Here is a 26,406-nt window from a genome sequence, read left to right as displayed (position 1 = left end):
TAAAAACATCAGGTATTTGATCTGAGGTGGTATTCCTAAAAAATTACAGTGATGTGTTGCTTTCTGAAGTAAAAAAAGGGGTTTTTGTTACTTTGCTGATAAATATTGCATCACTAACGCAATAGCGTTAGCAATGTAAGATAAAAACATTATTGTAGAGAGCTGACTTCTTCCAGGGTTAGGAAATGGTGCCAGGGTCTGCATCTGTCCCCTTCACGGCAGCGTGAGGCCTGATGGCAGCTACATGCTGGTGCAGGCATGGGGAAGACAATGTCCCCCTCTCCACTCAACCAGTCTGGCAAATTTTCCAGCATCTACTCTGTGGTTCTGACTTGGGTAATAATACTTTCCCTCATCATGGTCCTTTGAACAACTAACCAGTGTGTTTCTCCTCTGTTTTGCCTTGGAGAAACCTGACAACACCTTTTCTCTTCATTCTGTATTTGATGGATTTGTCAACATGGCTTAATGGAGGATGGTGAAAAGGTATGTTTTGTTGTTAGCTCTGAACAGGCAGTGAGTCCTGAGAGCAGCAATGTCTCGGGCACAGTGTTGTGCTGTTTTACATTGGCTCTGATGCCACTTCATTCAGTTCAAGCTCAGATATTCCTCTGCAGTGTTCCTCTGCAATGCATAAATACCACCCTTATGCAAACAAATATTCAGAAGCATCTCGACTACATATCCATAATTTATAATTATAGTGGGACTAAAATAGACTTGAGGCTTCAGTTGGCCTCATATCTCAGAACTGCTGTATTGCAGCAAAGGCTGCTCTGCTTTGAGAGCACAGCAATAATTACTGTGGACTGTGTTTTAACAACCAACAATGATTGCAAGGCACAACTTCAAGAATATTAGGGGAGGTTGGAAGCCTTGTGCTTCTGTCAAGGGCTTAGGTGTCTAAATGTTATCTATGTGGGCTGCAAATTAGCAGCTCTCAAGCAATATGGCTTCAGGAGGCATGGCCTTGGGGAAGGTGCCTGCAGATTTGTGAGCTACCACCATTTGCTTTGAAGCCCCCCTGATTTGGGGAGCCTCCTAAGGAAATTCCTCTAGGTCTGTTTTTGTATGGGAGACAGAAATCTGATTAGTAATGTTTATTTTTCCAGATGATTTTGTTTTTTACTTTTCCGGTTTAGTGATAGGGTGGAAAAAATTACATTTGGCATTTAACCTTTTGATGAAGAAAGACTGATTTTGCTTAGTGTTAAAACATAGGTTTGAAGCTTTGAAGTCTGTGTTCCATAGCTGTAAACACAGTGGGAATGGTCTGATTTCCCACTTGTGGTATTGCACTATTAGTCTGCAAGGAGCTTTTAGGCCTGTTTTACAATAATGACTGTGTTCCCTGCATGCTGCTACATTCGGAAGTAAAAAAAAAAAAAAACAAACCAGAAACTGCTTGACCAGTAAGTGGTTCCTGTTTTAGACATTGTCCATAGCATTTGTAATATATGCTGCTCTAGTCCTGTTATGTAATTGATGTCCATCGGGAATATCCCCAAACAGAGATGTTTATTTCCTGAGGCTGTTAACAGTGTTTGAAGTTTCTTTATCAGACACAGACTGGGGAAAGGTGCATTGATTTTTAATGTCTTCTGCTCTTTAAGTAATTTTTTTTAATGAGTAATTATAGAAATACGATGCATTTAAACTTGAGGGCAAATTTAACATTGGGTTTTTCACACTCCAGCTATCTAGAATTCAATGTTTCAGGGCCAGGAGTTCATCTGTTTCCTGACATAATAGAGTGATTTAGTATGCTCTTCATTTTAAGCACATGAGTAATCTCATTTTCCTCACGTTTATTCAGTTGGGTACATACATGTATGTGTGTGTATTTTTATATATGTGTGTATATATATGTATGTATGTGTATATAGGTAGAAACTAAAGACTTTTGCCCTTTATGAACTGAATCTTAGGAAATGAGCTTTTAGACCAATATAAAGTTGTGCAAGCCTTTTTTTTAGTATCATTTTCACATGCATATCAACCTTAAAGCAGTACGGTGATAGTAAAGCTGATACAGTTATCCTGATCGTTTTAGACAAGCTTGGGAGCAGCCTTTGGTGTTCCATCAGTAACAGCAACCCGTATTAACACTGAAAAATCTAATTTTTATCTTCTTGGGATCATTATGTAAATTTGCTGAAGAGATCTTGATGCAAGCAAGAGCTGCTTGCACAATCTTTGAACTTGGCTTTAGTTTATACACTTAAACTGGCCACACTATCTGAATAATTTTGAGAGGTCACAAACACTGATTTCAAGGGATGCTTAGCATGGAGCTAATATATTATGATGTGCATGATCTTCATCAAAGAAATATTAGGTATTCCCAGAAGTCCCAGAGTTATATGATCTTGTGACAGACCCAGAGGCAAATTCAGAGTTGTCAGCTGAATTGCATTTGGAGCCTGCCAAGCAAACAGATGCTAATGTTAGATGAATATCTACATGGCTTGGCATGGAGCTCCCATGACAGGCAGCAAGCCCTGTGTGTGACCTTAGCTTGCTGGTCCACTGCTGGGAATCACAGAGGAGACGTCTAGTGAAGGATGAGTTAGAGCTGTATGTTACTCACGGTATTTGAATATAGTTTATTTGGGTCCTGTAGTCAGAGTCTCTGATGAGAGGATTTAAACACTGCCATCCACCCTCTTGGGTTACGACTGAGAAAAGCAAACACAGTTTGTTTTCCTTGTGCTAGTTCTACAGGCTCCAAAGCCTCTTGTATGCTGGGAAACCTCAGCCTCTGCTAGTTGCAGTAGGAAACCCTAATTTAATCTGGCATAGCTGAGTGTGAATGTTACTACGTGTGTGCCACACTGATTCCTATGAGCTGCACTCCCTAAGTACATCTGCCTGGGCAAACTGGATGTTTGGTAGCACTGGGACCAGCTGGCACAGAGAGGCTCATGCCCATGAGGGTGATATTCTGCAGCTTCCAAACCATGGTGGCCATCTGTGTGCTGCCTGTTGAGAAGTGGCCCTGCCTTGTAGCCTCTGAGCCATGCCAGAATGGTGTTTGGGGGAGAGCAATTTATAACAGCCAAAAGCCTCTCAAGGTCCTCTCTTTATCACTTTAACAGTGTGAATCATAGCACTGCAAAACCCAAGAACATTCTGGAGCTCTTCATTTGCTAGTGCAGATAGGGCTGGTGTGTCTCTGCCTGCCTTGTCATCACTCTGTGTTTAAAGACTGGCTCTAGCCCAGCTTCTAGCTCCACCCCTTCTTGATTTTTAAGATTATATCCCCCTAGCTTCACCCAAAAGCCTGTTCACTGGGCTTTTTCTCCGTGAGTGCATGCTGTTGTGAGGCTTTGTTTGTTGGGACTCCATCAGTATATTCATTTAGCAACATGCATACTCATTGAGCTGAATATAGGAGCATTTAAGTCTCTAGACAAGTGATTAAGAGCTTTATTAAATAGAAATGTTTTGCTAAACCACAGCATGGATTATGTGTCCCTTAGTATGTGTATAATCAAAACTGCTTCTCTGATCTTGGATAAAAACTCCAGAGGATCTGTTTCATTTTTTTCCTTTGTGTAAAATGGGAATGCTGACATTTCTTAGCTGACTTCCTTGGGTTGCTGTGGAGTTTAATGCCTGGAAAGTGCTTTGAACATGAGAACTGCTGTGACAGAATTACTGAGAGCTTTGCTTCTGGAATTTAATTGCTCAGTTAAGGAGGGGGGGTGGGAAAGTTCAGAACCAGCTGGCAGTGAAATTCTATTGAAGTTTGTATGTAATATATGGAAATAACATTCATATTGAATCTGGTTATTGAGGATTGTATTTTAAATTTTGGATGATTTTTCATTAGACTTTGATATATTTTAAATTAATGATTTTCCTTTAAAATTCTAAATATGGGTGGGATTTTTTTGTCCTTGTTTTATAATAGGCTTTTAACAAAACTTGATATTTTCTTATTGTAAATCATTGTAATTATTGTGCACAAGCATAATCACTTCTGACAATAAAAGTAAAATTGGTGTATATTAATAATTTGTGCACTTTCCATATTTGGCTTATATTTGCTCCAAAATGAAGGGCGAGGTTCAAGGTCTTTCTGTGCTCTCAATAACCCGGTTGCCTAGCATTTTTAACACTTGGCAGCACCATTTCTAATCTGTCTGTAGCTGACAGCCAGGCTGTGCAGCTCCTCGGTGGGAAGTAACATGGAGCTGAGCAGCAGCTCCCAGCTCAGGCAGGCTTCCTTCTGTGGGTACCAGTTTAAACCCCTCTCTGGAAATTGTAAATGCATGATGTGATGCCCATGGCAATTTTTTCTCTTTTGTCCTTCAGCATGGGTTGGTAAGAGGAGTGGACTGGCACATTTTCTAAATGTGCTCATGTTTATCAAGTGGAATGTTACAAGCCTGTTTCTGAGTCCTTAGCTTAGATGAGGGTCTCATCTGTCAGCAAAGAAAGAAAGATCTGGCTGCATTTTTTGTTTTTCCTTTTTTTTTACCCTGCCGCCCCAAAATCTCAGAAGAGTAAATGACTAGCATGTGTTACACAGTGTAAGCTGTGAAGAAGATTTGAGGAAATGTGAAATTTAGAAGCTTTCTGTGCATATCTTTATGCTAAAATAGATATTGATCTGCAGTCTTTTCTTAGTTCTAAGCACTGCTTGTAAGAATAGATACAGGCAGTGTTACCAAATGGCTTGGATGTACTGAAAGGCTTTCTAGCCTTTTTTTTCATCTTGTTCAGGCTGAACAGGGTGGAGGGATCATTGTTTTCCAAGCTTCCTGTCTTTGACCATCCCCAGTGGCTGAGGTACCTGCTGGAAGCAGGGCTGGAGCAGCCCCTGCATTGCCTGTTAGTGCTCAGGGAGGGCTGCAGGCTCACAGCTCAGAGAAGCTGCTCGGGTACTACGGGGGTGCAGTGCCACCATCGGGGAGCCCTAAACTGGTATTAAAAGGATTCGTGGGAAGCTTTTTATCATTCCACTGCATGTTTCAGATTAAGAAGGCACAAAGCAGTGCACTTGGTGACTTCAGCAAGGATGATATTCATAATGTTAATCAGCCATTCTGCCTTTGCAACCTTGCTGGTCTAAGCAGGTCACCTTGAACATGAAAACACTGAAGTGCACCTAAACTGTAGCCAATTTTTTGAGAAATGTGTCCTAATTTTCAGCTACGCTACATCTGACAAATGCTCCTTGACCTTGTTTACTATTTAAGTGGTGGGAAACTTTGCATTTACCTCAGTGGACAGAAGGTCAAGTCTCTTGGGCCTCTTTTCCTGGAGGCCTTGTACTCTGCAGGTGGGAGATGGGTGCCAGAACCTCTGAAATAAGGGCTTTGAGCTTTTAAATGAGGAATACATATGTGGGAGGGTCAGTTTACAAAACACTGAATCTCAGTGACTTGCATTCAGTATAAAGTGCTGTTTTTAGCACAGAACACTGAACCCAGATAATCTATTTTACATATTTGTCCTGTAAGCAGTTCTTTTCCACACTGTGTTCTAATAGTTGATTTTTCTAATTTGAGAAATACAGCTAGAAATTAGCATGTGATTAAAAAGCTGTTGAAAATTTTTCTAAGCCCTTAAAATAAACACATGCAAAAAAAGTGGAGGAAAAACCCAACTCTATTAAATCTCCAGGCTGGAAAGAATAAATCGCAGTGGTTATAAGTACTCATGGAGGGGGTAAAGACTTTGGGTTTGGTTTTTCTAGATTCTGTTTCAAGTAAGTTTTCTCTTTGAGTGAGCATTGAACATATGTTCAGATGTTCTGCATGGGAAGGTGTTCGTCCCTGAGGATGAGGATGAATGGACTTGTGAAACTCAGCAGTCTCATGGTGGTCTCATGGTCACCTAGGCCTGATGCAGGCCACCAAGGTGTGTTTGTGTAGCATTTCTAAAATCCCAAAGTTGGAGATTAAAGATGAAGAAAAGGGAAAGATTAGCTCAGTGCTTGCCAGGATTTGAAGTAAGAAAAATTTGTTGCTTCCATTCTTTGGAGTTTTTTGACTTTTATGTACTACCATCCCTAGCTGAATGGGTTATGTTTCAAGGAGTCTTTCAAGACCTGTTCAGCATTTGACTGTGTGGTTTTGGATTTCATGTCAGGAGGAGGTTGTACTCAGGAAGAAAGGTGATATTTAGCCTGATAAACCTTGTTCTTGCATGACAAGATTAAATGGGGCTGCTTGGTTTTTGCCCTTGATATATTTGCCTGTGTTAGCAGAGAGGCTAGGCAACGTGCCAGTTAACAAAATAACTACGTGAAGTGTAGTGGACACCAATCTCTGGATTTCTTTTGAACTGATCACCTTCTTTCAGTGATTCCTGAAGCTTTTCCACTGTTGCTGCTGTTAGCAGCATCTGTGTTCAAGGCTTGCCTTAGCCAAAATCAGCTTCCTGTTGTGTTTTGCATTGTCCCCACATCTAACATGAAGTGAGCACAAACTCATCAGACTTTAAGCCATAATAAATGAGGAAGAAAAACAAAGTTAAAGATTTACCAGGGTTACAAATAATCCTAGGGGCAAAGGGGCAGAGAGATCCTTATTTTCAAACTACTTTTCTGTTGTAGCATTTCCTTGTACTCTTTCATGCTTTTTTAAGCTCTCATGTGTGCATGTAGTTTCTCAGGTGTGCTCTTTCGCACCCTTCCTCATGCTCTTTTTAATGTTTGCATGCTCTCTCCTTCTCTTTCCATCTCCTGCATTCTTGTGCTTTCCTTTTTCCCATTTGTCCTCATCTGGCCACCCAGCTGGTGCTCATAACCTGTGTTGTTTTGGTGCCTTGGAGAGGAGATCAGGCAGTTAGTGTGTAGGTCAAGGAACTTCTATCTGGATGATGTGGTTTAGGGGTTACAGTTTTAATGCTGGGTTGATGGTTAGACTTGATGATCTTAAAGGTCTCTTCCAACCTTGATGACTGTGATTCTATGATGCTGTGTCTTGTCTGTCTTGTCAAGAGTAGAGTTGGCTTTCTGGTGTGTTGGTTCTCAGTGTTAAGTATCTGACCCAGCCAAGGTGGATTGTGTGATGTGGGAGAGTTTGCACTGTGCTTACTTGAATTTTGAGGATGCTTTCTGATGTCCTATGATCCCTGGATCCAAGATGGTGAATAATACTGCTGTGGCCCACAGTGAATGCACTTTGCAGAGACTGCTACTTCAAGCAGGAATTTTTTCAGTTGTCAAGGATCTCTCTGCCAGCAATTTCAGAAAAGGACTCATCTGACCTTCATATTTTTGAGGTTTTGCATACTTTATTTTCTAGCTGTTTGAGGAAATCTTGGAAACTTCAGCTTTAAAAAAGTTCGTAAGCTTTTTCTTTCCATTTATTTTTTTCTTTCCCTACTTTTTTTTCTTTCTTAGTTGTAGAGGGATTCCTTATGGAACAGGGGCATATGATACCCCTGGAAAGATTGGACAACCATGGGTTGCTGAGGAAAAGCCCCTGAAGAGGCCCCTGGCTGCAGGCAGGCCCAGAAAACATCTGGCTGCAGGAGGCCCTGAGAGTCCTTGGCAAGTTATGCACTGGTCGGCTCCCCCACTGATTGGAGGCCGTCTAGAGGGACTGGGCGTGAATCTTTGCAAAAGCAGATAAAAGCTCACATAGTTGAACAATAAAGGGAGAACGATGCTTAATGTTATCGGTGTAAGTGTCGTTTATCCGGCCAGCTCTCCGGACTCGGTCCCTAACGCCTGGCGCCCGAGCAGGGACTCGAGTGATCTTACTCGCTTAAATGCAGTTTGTTTCGCTTAAATGCGGTTCGCCTAAACATGGCAAGACTCTGAATCATCACACTGATGGTGGGGAGCCTGGAGAGCTGGAGCGGGAGTGTCCTGGCAAAAAGCTGAGTGGTGCTGGAGACCGGAGCTTGCGCGCCCGAGCAAGCCCCGCAGGTAAGACAGCTATGGAGTACGAGGCTGCCACTCGTCTCCTAGCCAGCCTAAGAGAGGCGAGACTGTAAAAGATGGAGATCTCCATGCCCTAATAATATGGGCCCAGGAACAAGGGTTTTTGAAATGCATTTCGCTTTTGTTTTTGACTGAAGAGTGGTGGGAAGTTGGAAACAGACTGTGGCAGTCCACGATTGAGGGTGGAAAGGAAGGTAAAGAAGCTAAAGCTCTCGGATTAACATGGAGAGCTGTGACTAATACCCTCGCAGAAATGAAAGCAGAGAGGAAGGTGGCCGCGGCAGCCATGGAAGCCCTGGTGGGTGGTGGCCCCGGAAAAGAAAGAGGGGAGTCTCACGGAGCGGCGGCTGGAGGCCAGGGCAGAGTCCAGGGTTGCGCAACTCTTCAGGCTGACCGCGGGTCGACCGATGAAGGGGACATCAGCACCTGTATGCTTGCTGCGGGAGCTGCTGGACCCGGCGGGGAAGGAAGTTACCCCACAGAAGCCTGAGGGAGAACTGGAAGCGAAGGCGGAAGCGGAGCCTCCCGACTCTGGGGGGTGGGGCACAGGCGAGCAGAGAAGCAAGCGGTCCTAGCTTCCGGCCGAAAACGGCAGCGCGCTACCCCGCTCTGCTGGACAGTGGATCATCGTCCGACTGCAAAGCAGCCTCTACGGCTTTGTCACCTGCAGAGGCAAAGTCAGTCAGGGCTGCCGGGGGTCAGCCCCAAGAGGAGGAGAAGCACCAAGAGATGATGCATGAAGTAATGAAGAAGCTCGCTGAATTGTCTACACATTAGGACGCACTGGAGTCCAAGGCTCGCAAAACCACACTATCAGCACCGTGGCATCCCGTGGACCCACCGGTCAAGACAGCCACCAGAATTCCTCCGTTCCCATTGGGAGAACCGGGCACAGGGCCTACGGCCCTTCCCTCCCAGCAGGAGGACGTGCAGCCATTGCCTCCATCAGCCACGATGGCAAGGACTGATCCATTGTGAAGGAGATGGAACAGAGTTGTCCGTAACGCTATCATTGAAGGAGATTGGCAAGCCGTAGATGCCTTAGCCTGCCCTGTACTGATACAGGGGGACACTGCAAGGTGGGAGCCCCATGACTGGAAGATCTTGCAGCAAGTGAAGCAAACGGTCACCATGCACGGCCTCCGGTCCGAAGCTACACGTTGCATCTTGCAGTTTATCTTTACAGCAGATGTCCTGTGTCCTAATGATTGCATCAGCATCACACAGTTGTTGTTGACCCCTTCACAGTTCCTGCTCTGGGAGTGAATGTGGAAGCGGCTAGCACAAGAAGCTAGCAAACACCAAGGTGATACGCAAGACCCACTGTATGCACTCCAAGCTGACATGCTAACTGGGAGCGGGGCTTATGGAGCGACGGTGACGCAGCTGACCATGCCCACAATCATTCATCAGTTGTTACAGACTCTTGCCCACAGAGCCTTATTGTCAGTACCTGAAAAGAAGAAGTCTCCTCTGTATGCGGCAGTCCGACAGGGGCTGTTGGAGCCATATGGTCAGTTCATTGACCGTCTGTCAGCAGCCTTGAAGGACGTAACTGAGCTCTCCGAAGAGCTCCAGGAGCAAATGTTCCAGACCCTTGCCATTGAAAATGCTAATAGGCAAACTAAGATGATTCTTGCCACGCTGCCCCAGGGAGCAGGAGTAGACGAGATGCTTATGCGTGCTAGCCGTGCGGAGCAGTCGTCTCAAACAGCTGCCTTTACCGCAACGCTGCAAAATGTCCTGCAAAAGCAGGGACAAGTCATTGCCGCAGCACTGATGGGAGGGGTGCAAAGAAAAAAGGGGGCGAGGGCCGCTGGCCCACCTCCTGGTCCCCAGATGGGCGGAGCAGCCTGTTTCTGGTGCGGCAAAGAGGGACGAACTAAACATAACTTCGCAGATGCTTGACGAGCTAAGCACAGATGTTACTAGCATTAGGCATGTGGTATTACAAAATAGGGCAGCCACTGATTTTCTACTACTAGCCCACGGCCACGGCTGTGAAGAGTTCCAGGGTATGTGCTGTATGGATCTTTCTGACCACTCTGTCTCAATTCACAAGCACCTCTCCGACCTCCAGAGGGGCCTGTACAACCTTCGGGAGACGGGCGACCCTATTGGAGATTGGCTTAAGGGTCTGGGTATCACCAGATGGCTGTGTACCTTGGTAGTAGAAGGCTGCCGATAGCTATTTGTAGTTATAATAGGCTTAATAGTATTTGGGTGCATTTTTTCCTGCGTCAAAGCAGGGCTGCGAAAGATCATTGACCAGACCTGGGTTGCCCAAAAAGAAAACGGGGGATGTGTAGAGGGATTCCTTATGGAACAGGGGCATATGATACCCCTGGAAAGATTGGATAACCCAGGGTTGCTGAGGAAAAGCCCCTGAAGAGGCCCCTGGCTGCAGGAAGGCCCGGAAAACACCTGGCTGCAGGCAGCCCTGAAAGTCCTTGGCAAAGTTATGCACTGGTCGGCTCCCCCACTGATTGGAGGCCGTCTAGAGGGACTGGGCGTGAATCTTTGCAAAAGCAGATAAAAGCTCACATAGTTGAACAATAAAGGGAGAACGATGCTTAATGTTATCGGTGTAAGTGTTGTTTATCCGGCCAGCTCTCCGGACTCGGTCCCTAACACTTAGTCTAGACTAAATTCTGACAGCACGGCTCTTTGTATTGGCCTTCCCTTTATTCCAGATACTGTAATGCTGCTCCTCTTTTATTTGCCATTTGTCCTTTTGTTTTATGGTTCTCTTTGTTGCAGGCTTCTTTGTTGTTTCTTCCAGATTGTGCTCCTCAGGGACTTCTGTATCAGTATGACTGAACATTGCTTGCAGCCATGCCAGATTGTGCTGTGATCTTATTGGATTTCACAAACCAAGGTTAGGCCAGGTCAGAACTTGGTTGAAATAACGTAGACTACAGGATTGCCTGCTAGCCACTGGGAACACACACAACAAAAACCTGACCCAGATGCTGATTCAGTCAGTTCAGGCTGGCAGTGTTGCTGTGCTGACTATGGTGGGTGTGATATTAATGAGAAGTTCTGACCTGTTCTGACTGGTAGGATTTCACAGCTTTTTTTAGAGAAGACTACTGTTGTTAATTCCAGTGTTCTGGTCCATTCCAAGTCCTTTAATTCTCTATCAGGATTACCCTGGAATTCAGTTGAATATCATATTCTCTGATCTTTTTTTCCCTGTACTGTTGCATGATGTTTGCCCGCGAAACTTGCTGTGCTGTTCAAAAAGTTGCATTTCTGTGCTGGACGAAATGATTACAAAACTTTATTTGCTTTTCTGATCTTCTGAAGCAAAACAAAATATACCAGGGTCTTCAGATGAAAGGTTCCAGAAAGGTAGAAATTCTTAGTAAAAATAACACATGAAAATTACAGTTGAACTTTCCACAGAGTTGCTTGAAGTTTCTGATCAAAAGACTATATGAAGATGTGTAAGTGTGTTCAGACTTAGCTTCACTGAGTGCATATTAGGTGGAAAATTGCATGCCGTTATGCTGGAGTGCCCCAAAATGATGGGAAGATTGATTATATAGATAAGGCTTTTCTAATTTACTGTAGAGGTATTTGGACCTGTTTGTGTTCTGTATGGTTTTTAATAGCTTATTCCTTTAAATTAAGCTGTAAAAGACTAGAAGGTGAACATAGAAAAGTATGTAATGGTGTGAAATAAGGCCAAAATTAACCTGGGCTCTGTTTCATCCCTGCACTCAGCCTGAGGGAGGGCTGCTGTAGGGTTTGTTTGCCTGCATCCTTGCTGGAACACTCATGAAGTTGTGGAAAGGACAGTACAATCAGCTTGAATTATCTTGATGTGCCCAGATGTACAGTGATGGACTTAGATCTATCACAAAAACAGAATATATCTACCTAGGCAGCAGCCTTTAACAGCATAGCCATAAAGAACATTTAAGGAGTGTAAATTGTGAAGCTGCAGAGGAATTAGTGAGGTATGAAAGGGCAAGGGTGACTAGGAGTCAGTGAATTAAATACTTCAGGCTGGATCAGGAAAAGCTTCTTGACAGTTTAAGCTGTAAAGTAGTGTGATATCTTCCTGTGTAGAGTAAGTGATATCTTTCTGTGAATATGTAAAATAAGTCTCAGGATTCAAGTCTGTAGTGCATTGTATGTACTGGAACAATTTGCTGTGGCTGGATGTGGACCAGATAATCAGGTGTTTATGCCTGTATTTTCGTCTTTTGAAAGTTTTGGGTTTGCTTTTCTCAGTCAGCATGTGTATATTGAGGGAAAATGCTGATTATCTTGACTTTTAAATCCAAATTTATATACATTTCTGCATAGACAAAATGAAAAATTTACAAGTGGAGTAGGAATATTAATGTTGGAGAAAAGATGGGATTTACAGTTTGATTATAAGTGTTTGGCAATGAGGTTACTCATAATTATTCTTAATAGGTAAATTATCTCCGTCTGTGATAATCCTAATCGTTAGTGGAAAGCTTGGCACTGCCAGCAGAGATATGGAAGGTGTAGTGTAGGAGAAGGCTGGAAGGAGTCTTTCATCTCCGCCATCCCTTGCCAAGGGCTTACTGTACATGCAAATTCATCAGCTTTTCCATTGTGGTGCATTTATATATCCTGGAGAGGGTGAAATCTCTGAATTAATTGCTCTGTGTGTTCAGGGGCCATTCTGGAGTGGGAGAGTCTGTAGGATTGGGACAGCAGTGGCTGATGTTGCTATAGCATTAATAAGTACTATGGGGAATGTCCTGCAGCAGAGTATGAAGAGCTTTGTTGATTGATTCTGTCCTTACCTCCTCAGTTTTAGGAAGAGCCAGCCTGGCTAATCCTCTGTAAGAAAACAGCATGACTGATGTTCACCTGCTGAACAGATACGCTGGATACATTTGGGGGTGGTGGGTGGTGGTGTGTGCTCAGGGGACAGATAGCTGTTGTTTTCAGCTGTTATTTACAGGATCAATAAAACTGATCTTCCAATTCAAGGATAATTTTTTACCAACAAGCTACATAGCCTCTAAGGTCATAATATCGGATCTGCTCTTTTTCAGAACAAGTTAATTTGAAAATGATAGGTAGTTTCCAGCTCAGGATTAGTTTTTCTAATAGGTAGGAGAGATGTATCTGGAAGAAACACCTTGGGAGGGGGTCAGAATTTTGCCTCAGAACAACATTGTTACACACTGGCCACAGTCCTTTTCTTTAAACAATAATCATGTAACTGAGGACAAATGCGATATAGTAAGAAAATGCAGAGCTGTTTTATTTCAATCTGGCTCAGTTATTATTGAAGGCTGTGCAAATACTGCTGTGGACTTTACTGGGCATTGACTGGTGCCCTCTGTAAAGTGCAGTATGTTTTATGACCACTGTCACTGAAGAGAAGAGTATTTTGTGATGTTGTGGAGGTATTCCAGGCCAAGAGCAAGTATATTCACACATATAAGTTCAAATGCCATTCATCCTTTTGCAGTTACTTCATCTTACTCTTTTGTGACCTGTTGGGAAAGTCTTAGGTACGTGACTCGTACACATGCATACACACATATTTAAATATTACATTCCTCCCTCTGCATTTACCCTTCTTGCCCATTGCATGCTTAAGATAAGGCTCAGTTTAAAAGGAGTGTCAGTATGAGGCTTCTGCAGTTGTGCCTGTGTGATTGGGGTGAAATACAGCTTTGAATGAGTAAAATCATGCACGTATCATTTTATAAGCAGATGACCACACCTCCTATCTGTACAAACTCTTCAGGTTAAGGGGAAAATAGCCAAGAAGTATTCTTCCACTGGAAGCAGTATGAATGAACTTCACATGCCAGAAAAGTTGATTAGATTTTTAGGTTTAAAAAAAAAAAGCTTTTTTTTTGAGGTCAAACTCCAGCCATCCCAAGCCCCAGAGCATCATAAAACATAACCAGAGTCTCTCTCCTTTTCCTATACCTTAGTGAGGCTCAGGCTTTTGTAGTTATTACCTATGAAATATGCAGTCTGTGTAAGTCCACATAAAAATCAAATGCCATTACGTTTGGGTTCAGACCCAAAATACTCTGTGCCATTTTTCTCAAAGTCAGCATATCCATTTATGGTTCCTCTTTTCTTCCTTTATATATGGAGTAGTGGAGGAAATAAAGGAGGAATGCTGGTTTGATTTAGAAGAATTTGATGGGGAAGATTTGTTTAAAAAATGAAAAGATATTTTCCTTTACTGTGGTTGGGGCAAAGTTTTCCTTTTTAGATGGTAAATAGTTTATAATATTTGAGTAAGAATCTGGCTTTTGGATGGCTGTGTTGCTGATGAGAGCTACTGGCAACAGAAGCTGTCTAACACCAAACTGCTAGTTTATTAAAAGAATAATAGGAACAGATGTTTTCAATTCATAAAATGTATCAAGTAAATGGTACATCCACTTGTTATTTCAATTCCTTTGAATTTTTGTGAACTCATTTGGGGCTAGGTTTTCAAAAGAGCTTAGCCCACTGTCATTTCATTGTTCTCACTATAAACTGATGGATGATGAACGCGTTTGGGAACTGCAGCTTTTCATGCCTAAAGGGGAGCTCCTAACTACTGACGCTTCTGAAATCTGGCCCATGTTTCTGATGAGTGAATACTGATCATTATAGAGGATTCATACTTGCAATCTCTGGGTAATACCCTGCATTTGCCTGTGATTGTATAGATGATGGTTTCTTAATTTACTATTGCACTAGGCATTTTAATTTAAATTATGCTAATAGTGTAGGATTAACTGCGGATTATGATTCTTGCATGTACTGTCATTCAAACAGAAGAACCAGTTCTTTAGCTCCTACAGCCTCTTTCTCCCTCTCATGCTCATGTGTAGTAATATGTGCTTAAGACTGGCCTCAGGTTTTGATGAGGTTTCTTGTTTAAACTGATGAAATTGCTTAGGGAAAAGCAGCTGAGAATTCAGAAAAGAGAGACTGAGATTCTTTTTTTCTTCTGATGACACATTTTTACGGTGCCGAAAGGATTTTCTGAAAACAGTGGTTAGAATGGGCTCTTGCCAGCACTTCACAGTGAACAGTTCTGGTTTCGCCTTCATTCCTCGGTGGTAGGACAGGCTGCATGTACTTTGCTTTTGCACTCTTGACTCAAATATATATTTGAGAAAACTCATGCTAGGGGGTTATGGTAAAATCACCAGAAAGGTTGTAGAATAAATAATACATGCAAGAGAACTGATGTTATATTTGTTCTTGCTAGAGCATATAGTAGGAGGCCAGTTTTGTTCTTTGCCAATACTGAAAAAAAGCTTTATAGCCACCCAAGGTGGCTCTTCTTGAAGCATAACCTCTCCAGAGAGCTTCTCCTCCCCCATGCTGCAGATGTGCTGGAAACACAAATTTGCCTCGTTACTGTTTGCACTTGTTTCATTGTGTAGCTACCTTAGATTGTAACGGCATGCAGCCTGTTTGTGTTAGTGAATTCATTTGTATTCCTTCAAATCCCTCATTTGTTGCATTTTTTTGTGGAGTGCCTGATATTTCTAATGACTTTGTGTTGTAGCAGCAGTCTAAAATCTGCCTTTTTTCTTTCTTCCTCCAGCTGATATTATTTCTACAGTTGAGTTCAACCACACTGGAGAACTGCTGGCTACTGGTGACAAGGGGGGTCGAGTTGTTATATTCCAAAGGGAACCTGAGGTATGTGAGTCACCAGTGTAGTCCTTAATAGCCTGATAAAACCTGGCTTAATTTTTAATACTTGAATTGAATTAACAAACTTGTTTATAATCTCAAGATTCAGTAAAACAGAGCACCACCTGTTTAGAGAGAAAATGAAAAAGGGTAAGGATTTTTAACTCTTAAGTTTGCTGTCCCAAACAAAAATGATTCAAAGCTCCAAAATTCCAATATAAGAAAAAAAAAGAGGTTATTTTTGTTTTACTTTGCTTTGTTTTAATAGCTTTTGCCTGATGGTGCCATTCCATTTTAAACAATACCTTCGCTTACCTTTATGTTCCACTTGTAAATTCCATCCATCTGCAGTGTCTTGTGTAGAAATCTTTCCTGAATAGTTGACATTTCTTCAAAAATTCTATTATTAACATTCTTGTTGAAACAAATCTGTCAATATAACGTTTTAAGTGAGAAATTAAATTACATTTTCAATATTTTTATATTTATAAGGCTGCTTATACACCTTTCCTAAGAGATGAAGATATATTGCTGTCATAAACAACATTTTGTTTTATTCTCCATAGAGTAAAAATGAGCCTTACAATCAGGGGGAGTACAATGTTTACAGCACTTTCCAGAGCCATGAACCTGAATTTGATTATTTGAAGAGCTTGGAGATTGAAGAAAAAATAAACAAGATCAAGTGGTTACCACAGCAAAATGCAGCTCACTCACTTCTATCAACAAATGGTGAGATTGATGAGAGTATGCAGGACATATCAGTATTTGCAGTATTTGCTCTATGTGTTCTAGTGCTGACGGTATATATTTGCTCATTTTAATCTACTGTTTTAGTAATTTCCTCTTTCAGAGTTTACCAAGACTGTCATACTGCTTCTGATATCTGTTGTTTGTATATTTTATTCATAGAATCATGAGGGTTTTTTGATTGATTATTCATAGACATTTAGAGAGCTATCCATTTTTCTATTAATATGCAGTGCTATTCTGAAATAGATCTTGTGACAAAGGCATCACCTTATTCAGCAGCTTGTGTTTCATGGGAAATTTAGAATTTTTTCTGCTGTATTTGTAATAACTTTTATTATTTGTAGATGTGTAAATGAATGTAGGTGACAGATTAATTTCTTTTTCTTTTCATTCATTATCGTAATAGTTTATTTAAGTTTTAAAGAGGTACACAAATCTTGGGAAGACAGTAGGAATAATAATAGGATATTCATACTGACTCATTTCTAGCATGTCTAAGGCCTATTGAATAAAGAAGGCAGTGTTATTACTAGGAGGGGATATTCAGATATGAAATTCAGGTCAAAACTGAGTGTAACCTAACATGCACAGTGTCATTTAGGAAGCATTGAGACACCTACAAACTTTATTACTGCAGATGATGCATGAGATAAAATACCTGGTTTTAAATTTTAGATCTAAAGGTAATCAGAAAAGACTTTTTTGTTGTAGAAGTTTGAGGGTAACTGGGAATTGCTGATAAAACATAGTGTCATCTCATCTTTGTGAATTGACACTTTAGGGCAAAGTGATTGCTTCACGTTAAAATATATAGCATTAAATAATGTTTACATTAATTCAAAGTAGACAGTAATTTTTTAATATTTTGTAGTTTGTTCTACTTAAAGTTATCTTTGACTTTTTCAGGGCACTGTTGGTTATTTGGAATGAAACATCTGTTACAGACAGGTGATTTATGCTAATTTAATGATTAGTCACCTTATGAAGTTTGGGAGTTTATTTCTACTCTTTTCCCTTGGTCAAAATACCCCTCCTTCTTCAGATAACTAAGAATGGCTTCTTCCAAGCATGTGATACAAACGTAGATTATTAAAACTAAACCTCTCTCTTAAAGTTTGTTTTTAGAAACACAGAGGAGTACAGCCAAGTCCTCAGATTTTCAGCTTTTAGAGTTATAGATAATAGACCATGATGTGAGTTTTCTCGTTCATACCGTCATGAGAGGGGAGAAAGAAAGAGAGAATCAGTCCTAGTGCTGCTGTGGTTAATCCAGTTTCAACCAACAGTGAAGCCTAGGACCTGGAAAAGTACTTTGTTTTTCTCCCTTAGTTCTGGGGCATCCCAGCAGACTCTTTATGGTGAGGAGAACAGAAATGGTTCCATTGGCACAGGCTTTGGATTTTGGCTTTGAATTGCAAAACATTTGTGTGTGCCAAGGAGGGTTCCTCGCTTCCTGGCACAGCAGGGTTGAAGTCTGAATATTCACCTCCTGGCATATTCTTAAAGGTGGTTTTAACTTCAGGTACCAACAGCCCATGTTGAATTATGCACTGCCTTACAGATTACCTGGGAGAAGCCTTTGACAATGCATATCAACTCCATGCCTATAAAAAAGGATAATAGCATGTTTCCTAACTTGAAGGCATTACCTGCCATACATCCTCATATTGGACAGATTGTAGAAATATCTTGAGTACTGATCTTTGTTTACTAAATTCCGAGCCTGCTATTTTAATGCAATCTTTGATATTTTGCTCTCTGGTAATTTAGAATCTAATGCATGGTTTTTTGCAGAAAAATGAGACTTGTGAAACAGCATCCTTTCCTTCCGCATGCTCAGGTGGACAGTGCCCACTGAATGTGCTGGAGGGAGCATCCTGCTGTTCAGGAACTTGAGGGGAGGGTCAGGCTAAATCTAACCCTCAATATATGAGACTTGGCAGGTCTGCAACTGCCCAAATCTGTTTCTGTCATTCCAAGGAGGACTTTTGTCTGAAGTTGATTCTGCAGTTGTTTCTGCAATCTTGGTTCCTTTCCAGTCCATGTTATCAACAAATAATCAGCTAAGCTTCGATTGTGGCATCCTAATTAATGGAGCCTTTAGGAGACGGAAGGAAATCACCAAGGCTTTCAAATCCCACTGTGGATTTACAGTGCTTGCAGTTAGCAAATTTGTAGTTTGCACTGTAAACTGAACTGATTTTGTAGTATAATAATAATAACTTATTCTGATTCATTGGTGTCTTCTGTACCAGAATACATTTGGGCCACTTTCAATGTGACCTCCATAGGATAGATCAGAATTTGGCCCATACAGATCCTTTCGTCTGAGGATTTCAGAATGCTTACCAGACGTTAATTAATTTTAACTTCACAACACCCTTGAGACGGAATGCTTAACCTCACAGCAATGTTTCTATTCTTTTTATATTTTCAAAATATAGGCATGCTTAAAACTTCTAAGGAGTATTTAAAGTCCAGAAGTGGATGAAAGAGAAGAAAACCAACACATGATATCCTTAACTGCTAATAAAATAGTTTTCACTCAGGAAAGGGATAGATTTATTAGTAGCAGTCAAGTCTAACAACGGAAAATTGTTTGTGTTTTTTCTTATAATTCATTTTACAATGCTATATTTATAATTTTTTTGACTAGATCAGCAGGAAGGCACTATTTACATGTAACAAAAAATCCAAGTGCATGACATGACCTATGTGTATTTTTCATAATTAATTAACATGATATACAATACAAGTGAAATTTATTGAATATTTAAATGGAGCTTTTTAGTTGCAGATTAAACTAACCTCTTGTTCTGGAGATTGATTGTAATTGTATTCTGATTTTTTTTTTGCTTGTGTATTAGCATATCAATATCGTTAAGAAATGCATAATCGTAAAAAAACGAGTAAGGGAGGGACTGATTTTGAAACAAAAAAGTTCAAAGTTAAACTTGCTAAAGAAATGCAAATCAATTCATGTTTTCATATATCCTGTCTTTAAAGTGATTTGTACTAGCATTTGAAAGGAGTATTTGGATCAGCCACACTGGGGAAATGATTATGCTCTGCTATGTACTTGGGGAAAGAAGGGTAAAGGAAGAAAGTGGGATAAAATCAGAAACGATGCAGGAACTGGGGTTAATAAATCAGTGGTGGCAGCTGAAGGGCAGAAGCTTTGGAAAGACTTTGGCTGCTCCACAAGCAGATGAGCAAAACAACCATCAGAATCTCAGGGACAGATTTTTTGCAGGAGAAGAGTTGGCATTGATTTTCAGTCTAGGAAGTGTTAAGAGTTGGCAGGTTAGGAGATCGATCACAGTGGGAGTGGACAATCAGCATTAGGAAATCTGCAGCTTCAGCTTCTACAAAAAAAAAACCAAACCCAAAGACAAACACAGTGTGAAATGTTTAAAACATGTCTGTTGGATTCAGAGGCACTTTGCTAACTGAGAGACGCCATTACTCTTTCATCATATGCTTCACCCATCATGAAAAAGGAAGAGTCTAGATTTTATTCCATTCCATGCAAGATTAATATATTTTTTCTCCTTACTTCTCTCTCTTGTCATTGCAACACATTTCTCTTTGCTTGGTTGGGGTTTTTTAACTTTCCCTCAGTTATTTCTCAGCTGCTTCCCATTAGGAGGGAGAAATGCCTCGTTTTTACACAGCCTTTCATTTGCAGGGGCTCCTGATGTTACACCAATGCACCACTGCCCGTTCCCACATTGGACCAGAAAGGCATCATTGGTCTGGCTGTGTACTCCATGCTGTTCTTGTGCTGTTTATAACCTAGCAAACTGGCATTAATGCCAAACCGGTTTTAATACTGAGATTATTTCCTTGCCAAGTCAAATTGTTAAACTGAGCTTCAGCAGTGAACATGGAGTAGTTTGGGTTTTTCCACCTGCAAACTGCCAGGTTGGATACACAAGCAGCATGTGTTCTACATGCTCTGCACAGTCTGTCAGCTGCCAGGAACCCCTGACTCGCTGTGAGTATATGGGATGTGCTTTATGAGTATTTTGTCTGTTGGCAACATTTTCTGGATGTGCAGAATGAAGTGACCGAGACTATTTCAGCACAGGACCTGTCTAAACCAAGATGTAAAAACTTCTTTAAGGAATATATTGTGAAAGGTGAGTAACTGCATTCAGAATTTCTATGCTGACAGTTACTTGTCTTTTCTTCTAAAGATAAAACAATCAAATTGTGGAAAATTACTGAAAGAGATAAGAGACCAGAGGGGTACAACTTAAAAGATGAAGAAGGAAAGCTTAAAGATCTTTCTACAGTAACATCACTGCAGGTAAGCTTCTGTCCACATCCAAAATTTAGTTGTTTCTGTATGAAAAAGGTAGTGCTAACTCAGTAAAGGATTTAAATATGTACCTAATGCTAGTCATTTGTGTGATTATTCTTACTGAAGCTTTAGCTGACTGATAACTCTGTTGAATCTGCCGTATATTTTCAGGTCACAAATGCTGTATGATATACTGACCAAATATTTTTGAGAGTTCCTGTTGGTTTTATTGTTCCTGATAAAATTCTCTTAGTGTGATTTAATGTGCTTTCATAAAAGGTTTTTTAACCTGGTTTGCTGGAGGCATTTTACTTGTAATTAATTTTGAATAGGGTTCTTGCCACATTCAGAGCAACTGAGTTAAAGACAGTACACCAAATTTCAGTTTCATCTCTTTTTCAGTTTTATAAAAAATTATTTTAAGAATGGGATTTGCAGTAATCTGTGCTCTGGTGAACCTGAGATTCTGCATTGCTGAAAAGATGCAGTCATGGACCTCATATAAGCATGTGTGATCATAGAACTGTTTAGTTTGGAAAAGACCTTTAAGATTATCAAGTCCCACCATTAGCCCACCACTACCATATTCAATAAACCGTGTCCCCAGGTGCTGCTTCTAGACATCTTTTAAATACCTCCTGGTATAGTGACTCAACCACTTCCCGGGGAAGCCCCTTACAGTGCTTGACAAAAATTTTGGTGAACAAATCTTTCCTAATATCCAATATAAACCTTCCCAGTGCAACTTGAAGCCATTTTCTTTTCTCCTGTCACTTGTTTCTTGGGAGAAGAGATCCATCATCTACACAGTAATGTAAATTTTTGCTCTCAGACTTTTTTGGCTGAATTCACTCCAGATGTTGTGGCAAAGGAAGTGGCTAAAGGTTAGAACTGGAAGGCTATGTTGTATAAACACTAGAATGTCTTTATTATTGAAAATAAACAAATAACCTCCATCTCCAAAACAAGCCAATATTGTCTATTGGGAAAAAAAGCTTCCAAAGTGTAAAGATGACTACATTAATGGAATATTTACCTATTCTGTATGATTAGGCAAACAAAATTATTCCAGATTGCTTATAGTCTGAGAATTCAGCATCCTCTTGAGGAGAAGAGGAGGGGCGAGCACTGATCTCTTCTCTGGGGTGACAGGGCCAGGACCCAAGGGAATGGCCTGAAGTTGTGTCAGGGGAGGTTTAGGTTGGATATTGGAAAAAGGTTCTTCACCCACAGGGTGGTTGGGCACTGGAACAGGCTCCCCAGGGGAGTGGCCACAGCATCAAGCCTGACAGAGTTCAAGAAGCGTTTGGACACTGCTCTCAGGCACGAGGTGCGATTCTTGGGGACGGTGCTGTTTAGGGTGGGAGTTGAACTCCATGATCCTTGTGGGTCCCTTCCAACTTGAGATATTCTGTAATTCAAAGGTTGAATTTTGTTTTGTTCCTTTAGTAGAAAGTGAAACTCAGATCTTTAACTACTCTGTATTCCTCTTTAAACTACCTTGTGGATTGATGTATGATATTTCTGATGCATGTTCAACAACATCAAATAGTCCCAGTCATGGACCACAGCTTATAGTGTTTAATGCTTTATTGATAGTGAATAAATTGAGTGTCTACTTATTGAAGCATGACTTTCAAATGACACAGGGAAATAACGAGGGCACACTGACAAGTGATAATCTGTGATATTGGCTTTTCAGGGGTACATGTGTATGTACAGTGTGTCATGTTGGCTTTGTTTTGCAAGACTGTTTATTGTGTTTTGCTGAGATTATAGCCTTTTCACCACGTGAGTTTTTTCAAAGAGAGATATCAAGTAGCAAAACAAATACAGTTAAATGATCTACAGCTAATGGCAAACCCTTTAGCAAAAGCAAAATACTAGTGCTTCACTGCTTGCCGGAGCCTCCTGTGTGTGTGAGACAGTAGCTCCTGCAGTGGGACTGACCTGTCCTGTGGCAGCTGCCAGTCTCTCCCTTCCCACAGTCCAGGCTTTCCATCGCTCTGCCTGGCTCTCTTGTCTTTCCCTTCCTCCTTGGCAAGGAAGGCCTTGTCCAGCAACTAATTCATGGGGAAATTCAGCTTATGTACACTGTCAAAAAGTTTTATAGTATCGCAGTCTTCTAAATGCTTTCTCTCTATTGGAATTTTCGTCATCCTAGTAAAAGAGTATTTTTGTCTTACTCCCTTTTTGGTTTGTGTTTTGGTATTTTTTTTGGCAGGTGCCTGTATTGAAACCCATGGATTTGATGGTAGAAGTCACTCCCCGGAGAATCTTTGCTAATGGTCACACCTATCATGTCAACTCAATATCCGTCAACAGTGACTGTGAGACATACATGTCAGCTGATGATCTCAGGATTAACCTCTGGCATTTAGCTATCACAGATAGGAGTTTCAGTATCCTTTATTGTGATTCCTTGCTCAGTGTTCATGTTATTAATAGGGCTTAAGACAGCTATTTTAAAATATTTTTCTGCAGGTTTTAAAATATACCTTTACTTACCAGAATCTCTGCAGTAATTGTAACAGAAAATGCTCAGATATTGTAAGAGACAGCTAAGAGATTGCAAAAATCAGGGAATTTTTAATGAAAAATGATGGTGTTGGTGAAAGACATTTAAATAGGAAACAGATGCCAGCTGCATGGTAGCTATCTACCTGACTAAAATACTCTGTACTGTTATTTCCTGAAGACATTTCATGCTGAGCTACTGCACCTTGTTTTGCTGCAGGGTCAGTCCTTTCCCTGATCTTGCCTCCCATTCTCCATCATCCTGCTTCCCAGAACCCTAATGCCTGAGATGTGCACAGTTTGGGGGTGAGGTTCAGCTGCTTTGTGTGAGTTGTGCCTGTGATTAGTGAAGGCATTGCTGTTTCAAGTGCTGGCGTTTTCCTGAAAGCTCCATTGTGGAATCATTCCAGCCATCTGTGAGGCTGCCCCTTGCACTACAACAGGGTGTCTTGGAGGGGGAGCAAAAGAGACTGTAGCCAAGAAAAGTGATTCTCTGTGTTTTGCAGAACATAAATAGACTGGTAAGAGAAATAGGTTATGGGGCCAGGTCAGAATGTTGTATTCCTTTGCCGATTTCTTTTTGAGTGTATCAAAAAGAGTTAGAAGAATATGTCTCTGTGGGTTTACATGAGGGACTATTAGATGTCAAAGTGAAGTTGTCCTGTTGGGGCAGATTTCCTAAGAGAAGGCACCAATATGATGGGGTGTTCTCTCTGACTCTGGTGATTGTATTTCTTCCTTTGTGGGCCAGGTTTCATCTTGGAAACTTAACCCATACTTTGTTAATGTCACAGGAAACATGGTCTTTAAATCAAACAACTCTTAATGTCCTTAAAAAATTACCTTTGCAGGATCAAGTGACAGGTGCCCTTACGCTGGGGATTGTAGTGAACATCTCTTCAATTTGTTTCTAAACTCACATTGTTCTTCTGTCTTTCACCTGTGTAGATTAAACAAGCTAAATAGGTGCCCTCTTTAATATGACTGTTTATTTAGGAACAATTTATATGTGGGACTTCAAAGGCCGGATATGTCTGCCTTGATATCCAAGCAACTGTACTTCCATTCCTTAGTAAGACAGATGAAAATTATTTGCCAGCACACCTTTTTGGAGTAGCAGTGTGACTCTGACAGTGTCCTCCTCACAGCAGCTTCACCCTTCAGACTTCTCTCTGTCCTGGAAACATTTACATGTGACTCTGCTGTGTGTTCTCCTCTATTTTGTGTCCTCATCTTTCTTCTAAGGCAGAGCAGTGGGTCAGACCAAGCACAGCAATCTCTGTGTGCCTGTGTATGATCACAGATCACATTCCAGAATGCTTATGCAAGATAAGGCGTTGCCTTTGGCAATTCCTTTTTTTTGTCTTATTAAAAGCTATTTTATAAACGATGGATTGCCAAGACAAATGTTCCTGAAAAGTTTCAAAAACCAAGTAAATAGTTATTATATTTCATGAGGACAGCATGAGATTTAGTGTCATTTGCCACACTAAGAGCTTACTGACAGAAATATCAGCCATAAATGAATAGCTGTGTGGACTCTGTTTCAAGCATTAGCACATTCCTGTTATTGAGTATTTACTGATAAAATATGTTTTAAAACTTCTGATTGATTCATTGATTTAACTCTTAAAATATGATAAAATTTATAATGACACACTCATTTTCTAAGTATGTTCTAAGAATGATGAGGAGAGAGAAATGAAGAGTGTTTCTGAGTTTTAGGATAGGAAACTTTTTCTGTAACTGAAACAGTGGCTTTGGGATACTTGGATTTCTGTCTTGGATTGGGATGAAGATATTGCTGCTTCTTTTACACTTGAATGAAAATCTGTGCGGACTGTGATGAGAGAGTTTAGGCAGTGATAGAAGGTAACACTAGGTAACAGGATAATCAGTTCTAGGGGCAAAATGTTCTTGCTAAGGTGCCCATGGTGGCAGCAGATTGGCTTTTGTGGCTGGATACTGGTATGTATTCAGGAGAGCAGGCTGAGTTAGAGGCTGTATCCACTACTGTTTCAGACAATATAAGCTGTACTTGTCTCTACTCAGTTGTCAAAACCAGGTCAGCAGGCAGATTACTTTTACCTAATTCTTTGATTAAACAAAAATTTTGACATAGGCATTCCAAAAGAAGGTGAGATAGTTACAGAATATTGCTCGTATTGGGAAATTAACTGGGAGGCCATGATAACTGAAAGAAGGGGATGAGTAAGTTAAACTTGCATCAGTCTTCCAAGAGGTATCTTTCTGTCCATATAGAGCCCTGTACATCTTGTAAAATTGCAGGGACGTGTTTTTCCCTGGAAAACAACAACAACATCTGTCCCTGAAACTGCATTTCTGTCCTTCAGAAGACCAACTTACAAATCTCCTGGAAGCAGATGATTTTTTGGTAAAATCACTGGGTTTGCCAGTTGCAATTAAGACTAGACATATTAAGGTGAAAAAATTCTGCCAAGCAAACAGTTTAAATTATAAATGAATGTTGCTGGGCTTGGTGCCTTCAGTAACGCATTTAGGGGGATAGGCAGGAGGAGGCTGAGGCTGTTTTAAAAATGCTTGTTTCACATCTTTTTACTGAATGCAAAAGGGAAATGAAGCATCTTGCTGTTTTACATTCAAGGCTTGATTCCTTGAAGTGCGTGTTTTAAACAATAAATAGAAAACATTTTGGTTTGAAGTGGCTTTTGTTAATAAGGGATCTGGCAGGAATGAGTATTCGTCTTTCTATTTTCCCTCAGAGGCAGCACTGCTACATATAATGACCTACAATCTGTTTACCCAAGAGGCTGGTTGTGACAATGACACAAACAACAAATACAGTGGTAGAGTTTCTGGACATTCAGTTCGTGTCTGAACATCTTCACAAATTGCATGGGAAATGCTGGAGAAAGACTGAATCAGCAGCAGTGTGCTAAGGTGTTTTACAAGTAAAGTTCTTTGCCTTGTAGAATTTAATTTGAGAACAGTTTGTTTATAACCATCATTTTAGCAGTTTTACAAATCACTGATAATTTTTCATTTCTTTGAAAATACAGAGCAATGGAGATCTTAAATTAGTTCTTTAATCTTTGGAAAATATTTTAAGTCAGTTCTGCAGAATTTGACCAGAATATTTCTCTTAGGTAAAGCCTTAGCTAAAATACAACTAACGCTTTTCTGGTTTGCTTTTGTATTAGTGTAAGCACTAACTGGGGTGAAAAGCAGACAAGTGAGTTTATGCTATGCCTATCTAAATTTTAATGAGGAGTATGCAAGACTT

General features: G+C 40.8%; 1 protein-coding gene across 7 annotated transcripts in view; it reads left to right on the top strand.

Annotated features, from left to right (window-relative positions):
• The window catches only part of PPP2R2C (protein phosphatase 2 regulatory subunit Bgamma), a 210,000-nt gene that overhangs the window by 138,167 nt on the left and 45,427 nt on the right, over positions 1 to 26,406 (top strand). For all 7 annotated transcript variants that reach the window (XM_042053871.1, XM_042053872.1, XM_042053870.1 and 4 more), the window contains 4 exons: positions 15,474 to 15,571; positions 16,132 to 16,297; positions 20,518 to 20,630; positions 22,849 to 23,026. In XM_042053871.1, the coding sequence (XP_041909805.1) occupies positions 15,474 to 15,571; positions 16,132 to 16,297; positions 20,518 to 20,630; positions 22,849 to 23,026 (555 nt within the window). The remainder of the gene's footprint in view (positions 1 to 15,473; positions 15,572 to 16,131; positions 16,298 to 20,517; positions 20,631 to 22,848; positions 23,027 to 26,406) is intronic.

This window comes from Corvus kubaryi, unplaced genomic scaffold (assembly GCF_017639235.1).
Source record: "Corvus kubaryi isolate FWS band 111438036 unplaced genomic scaffold, C.kubaryi_AGA036_p1.0 split1-131, whole genome shotgun sequence".
Lineage (NCBI taxonomy): Eukaryota > Metazoa > Chordata > Aves > Passeriformes > Corvidae > Corvus > Corvus kubaryi.
The sequence above is the reverse complement of the archived record's forward strand: the minus strand, read 5'-3'. Positions and strand labels throughout refer to the sequence as shown.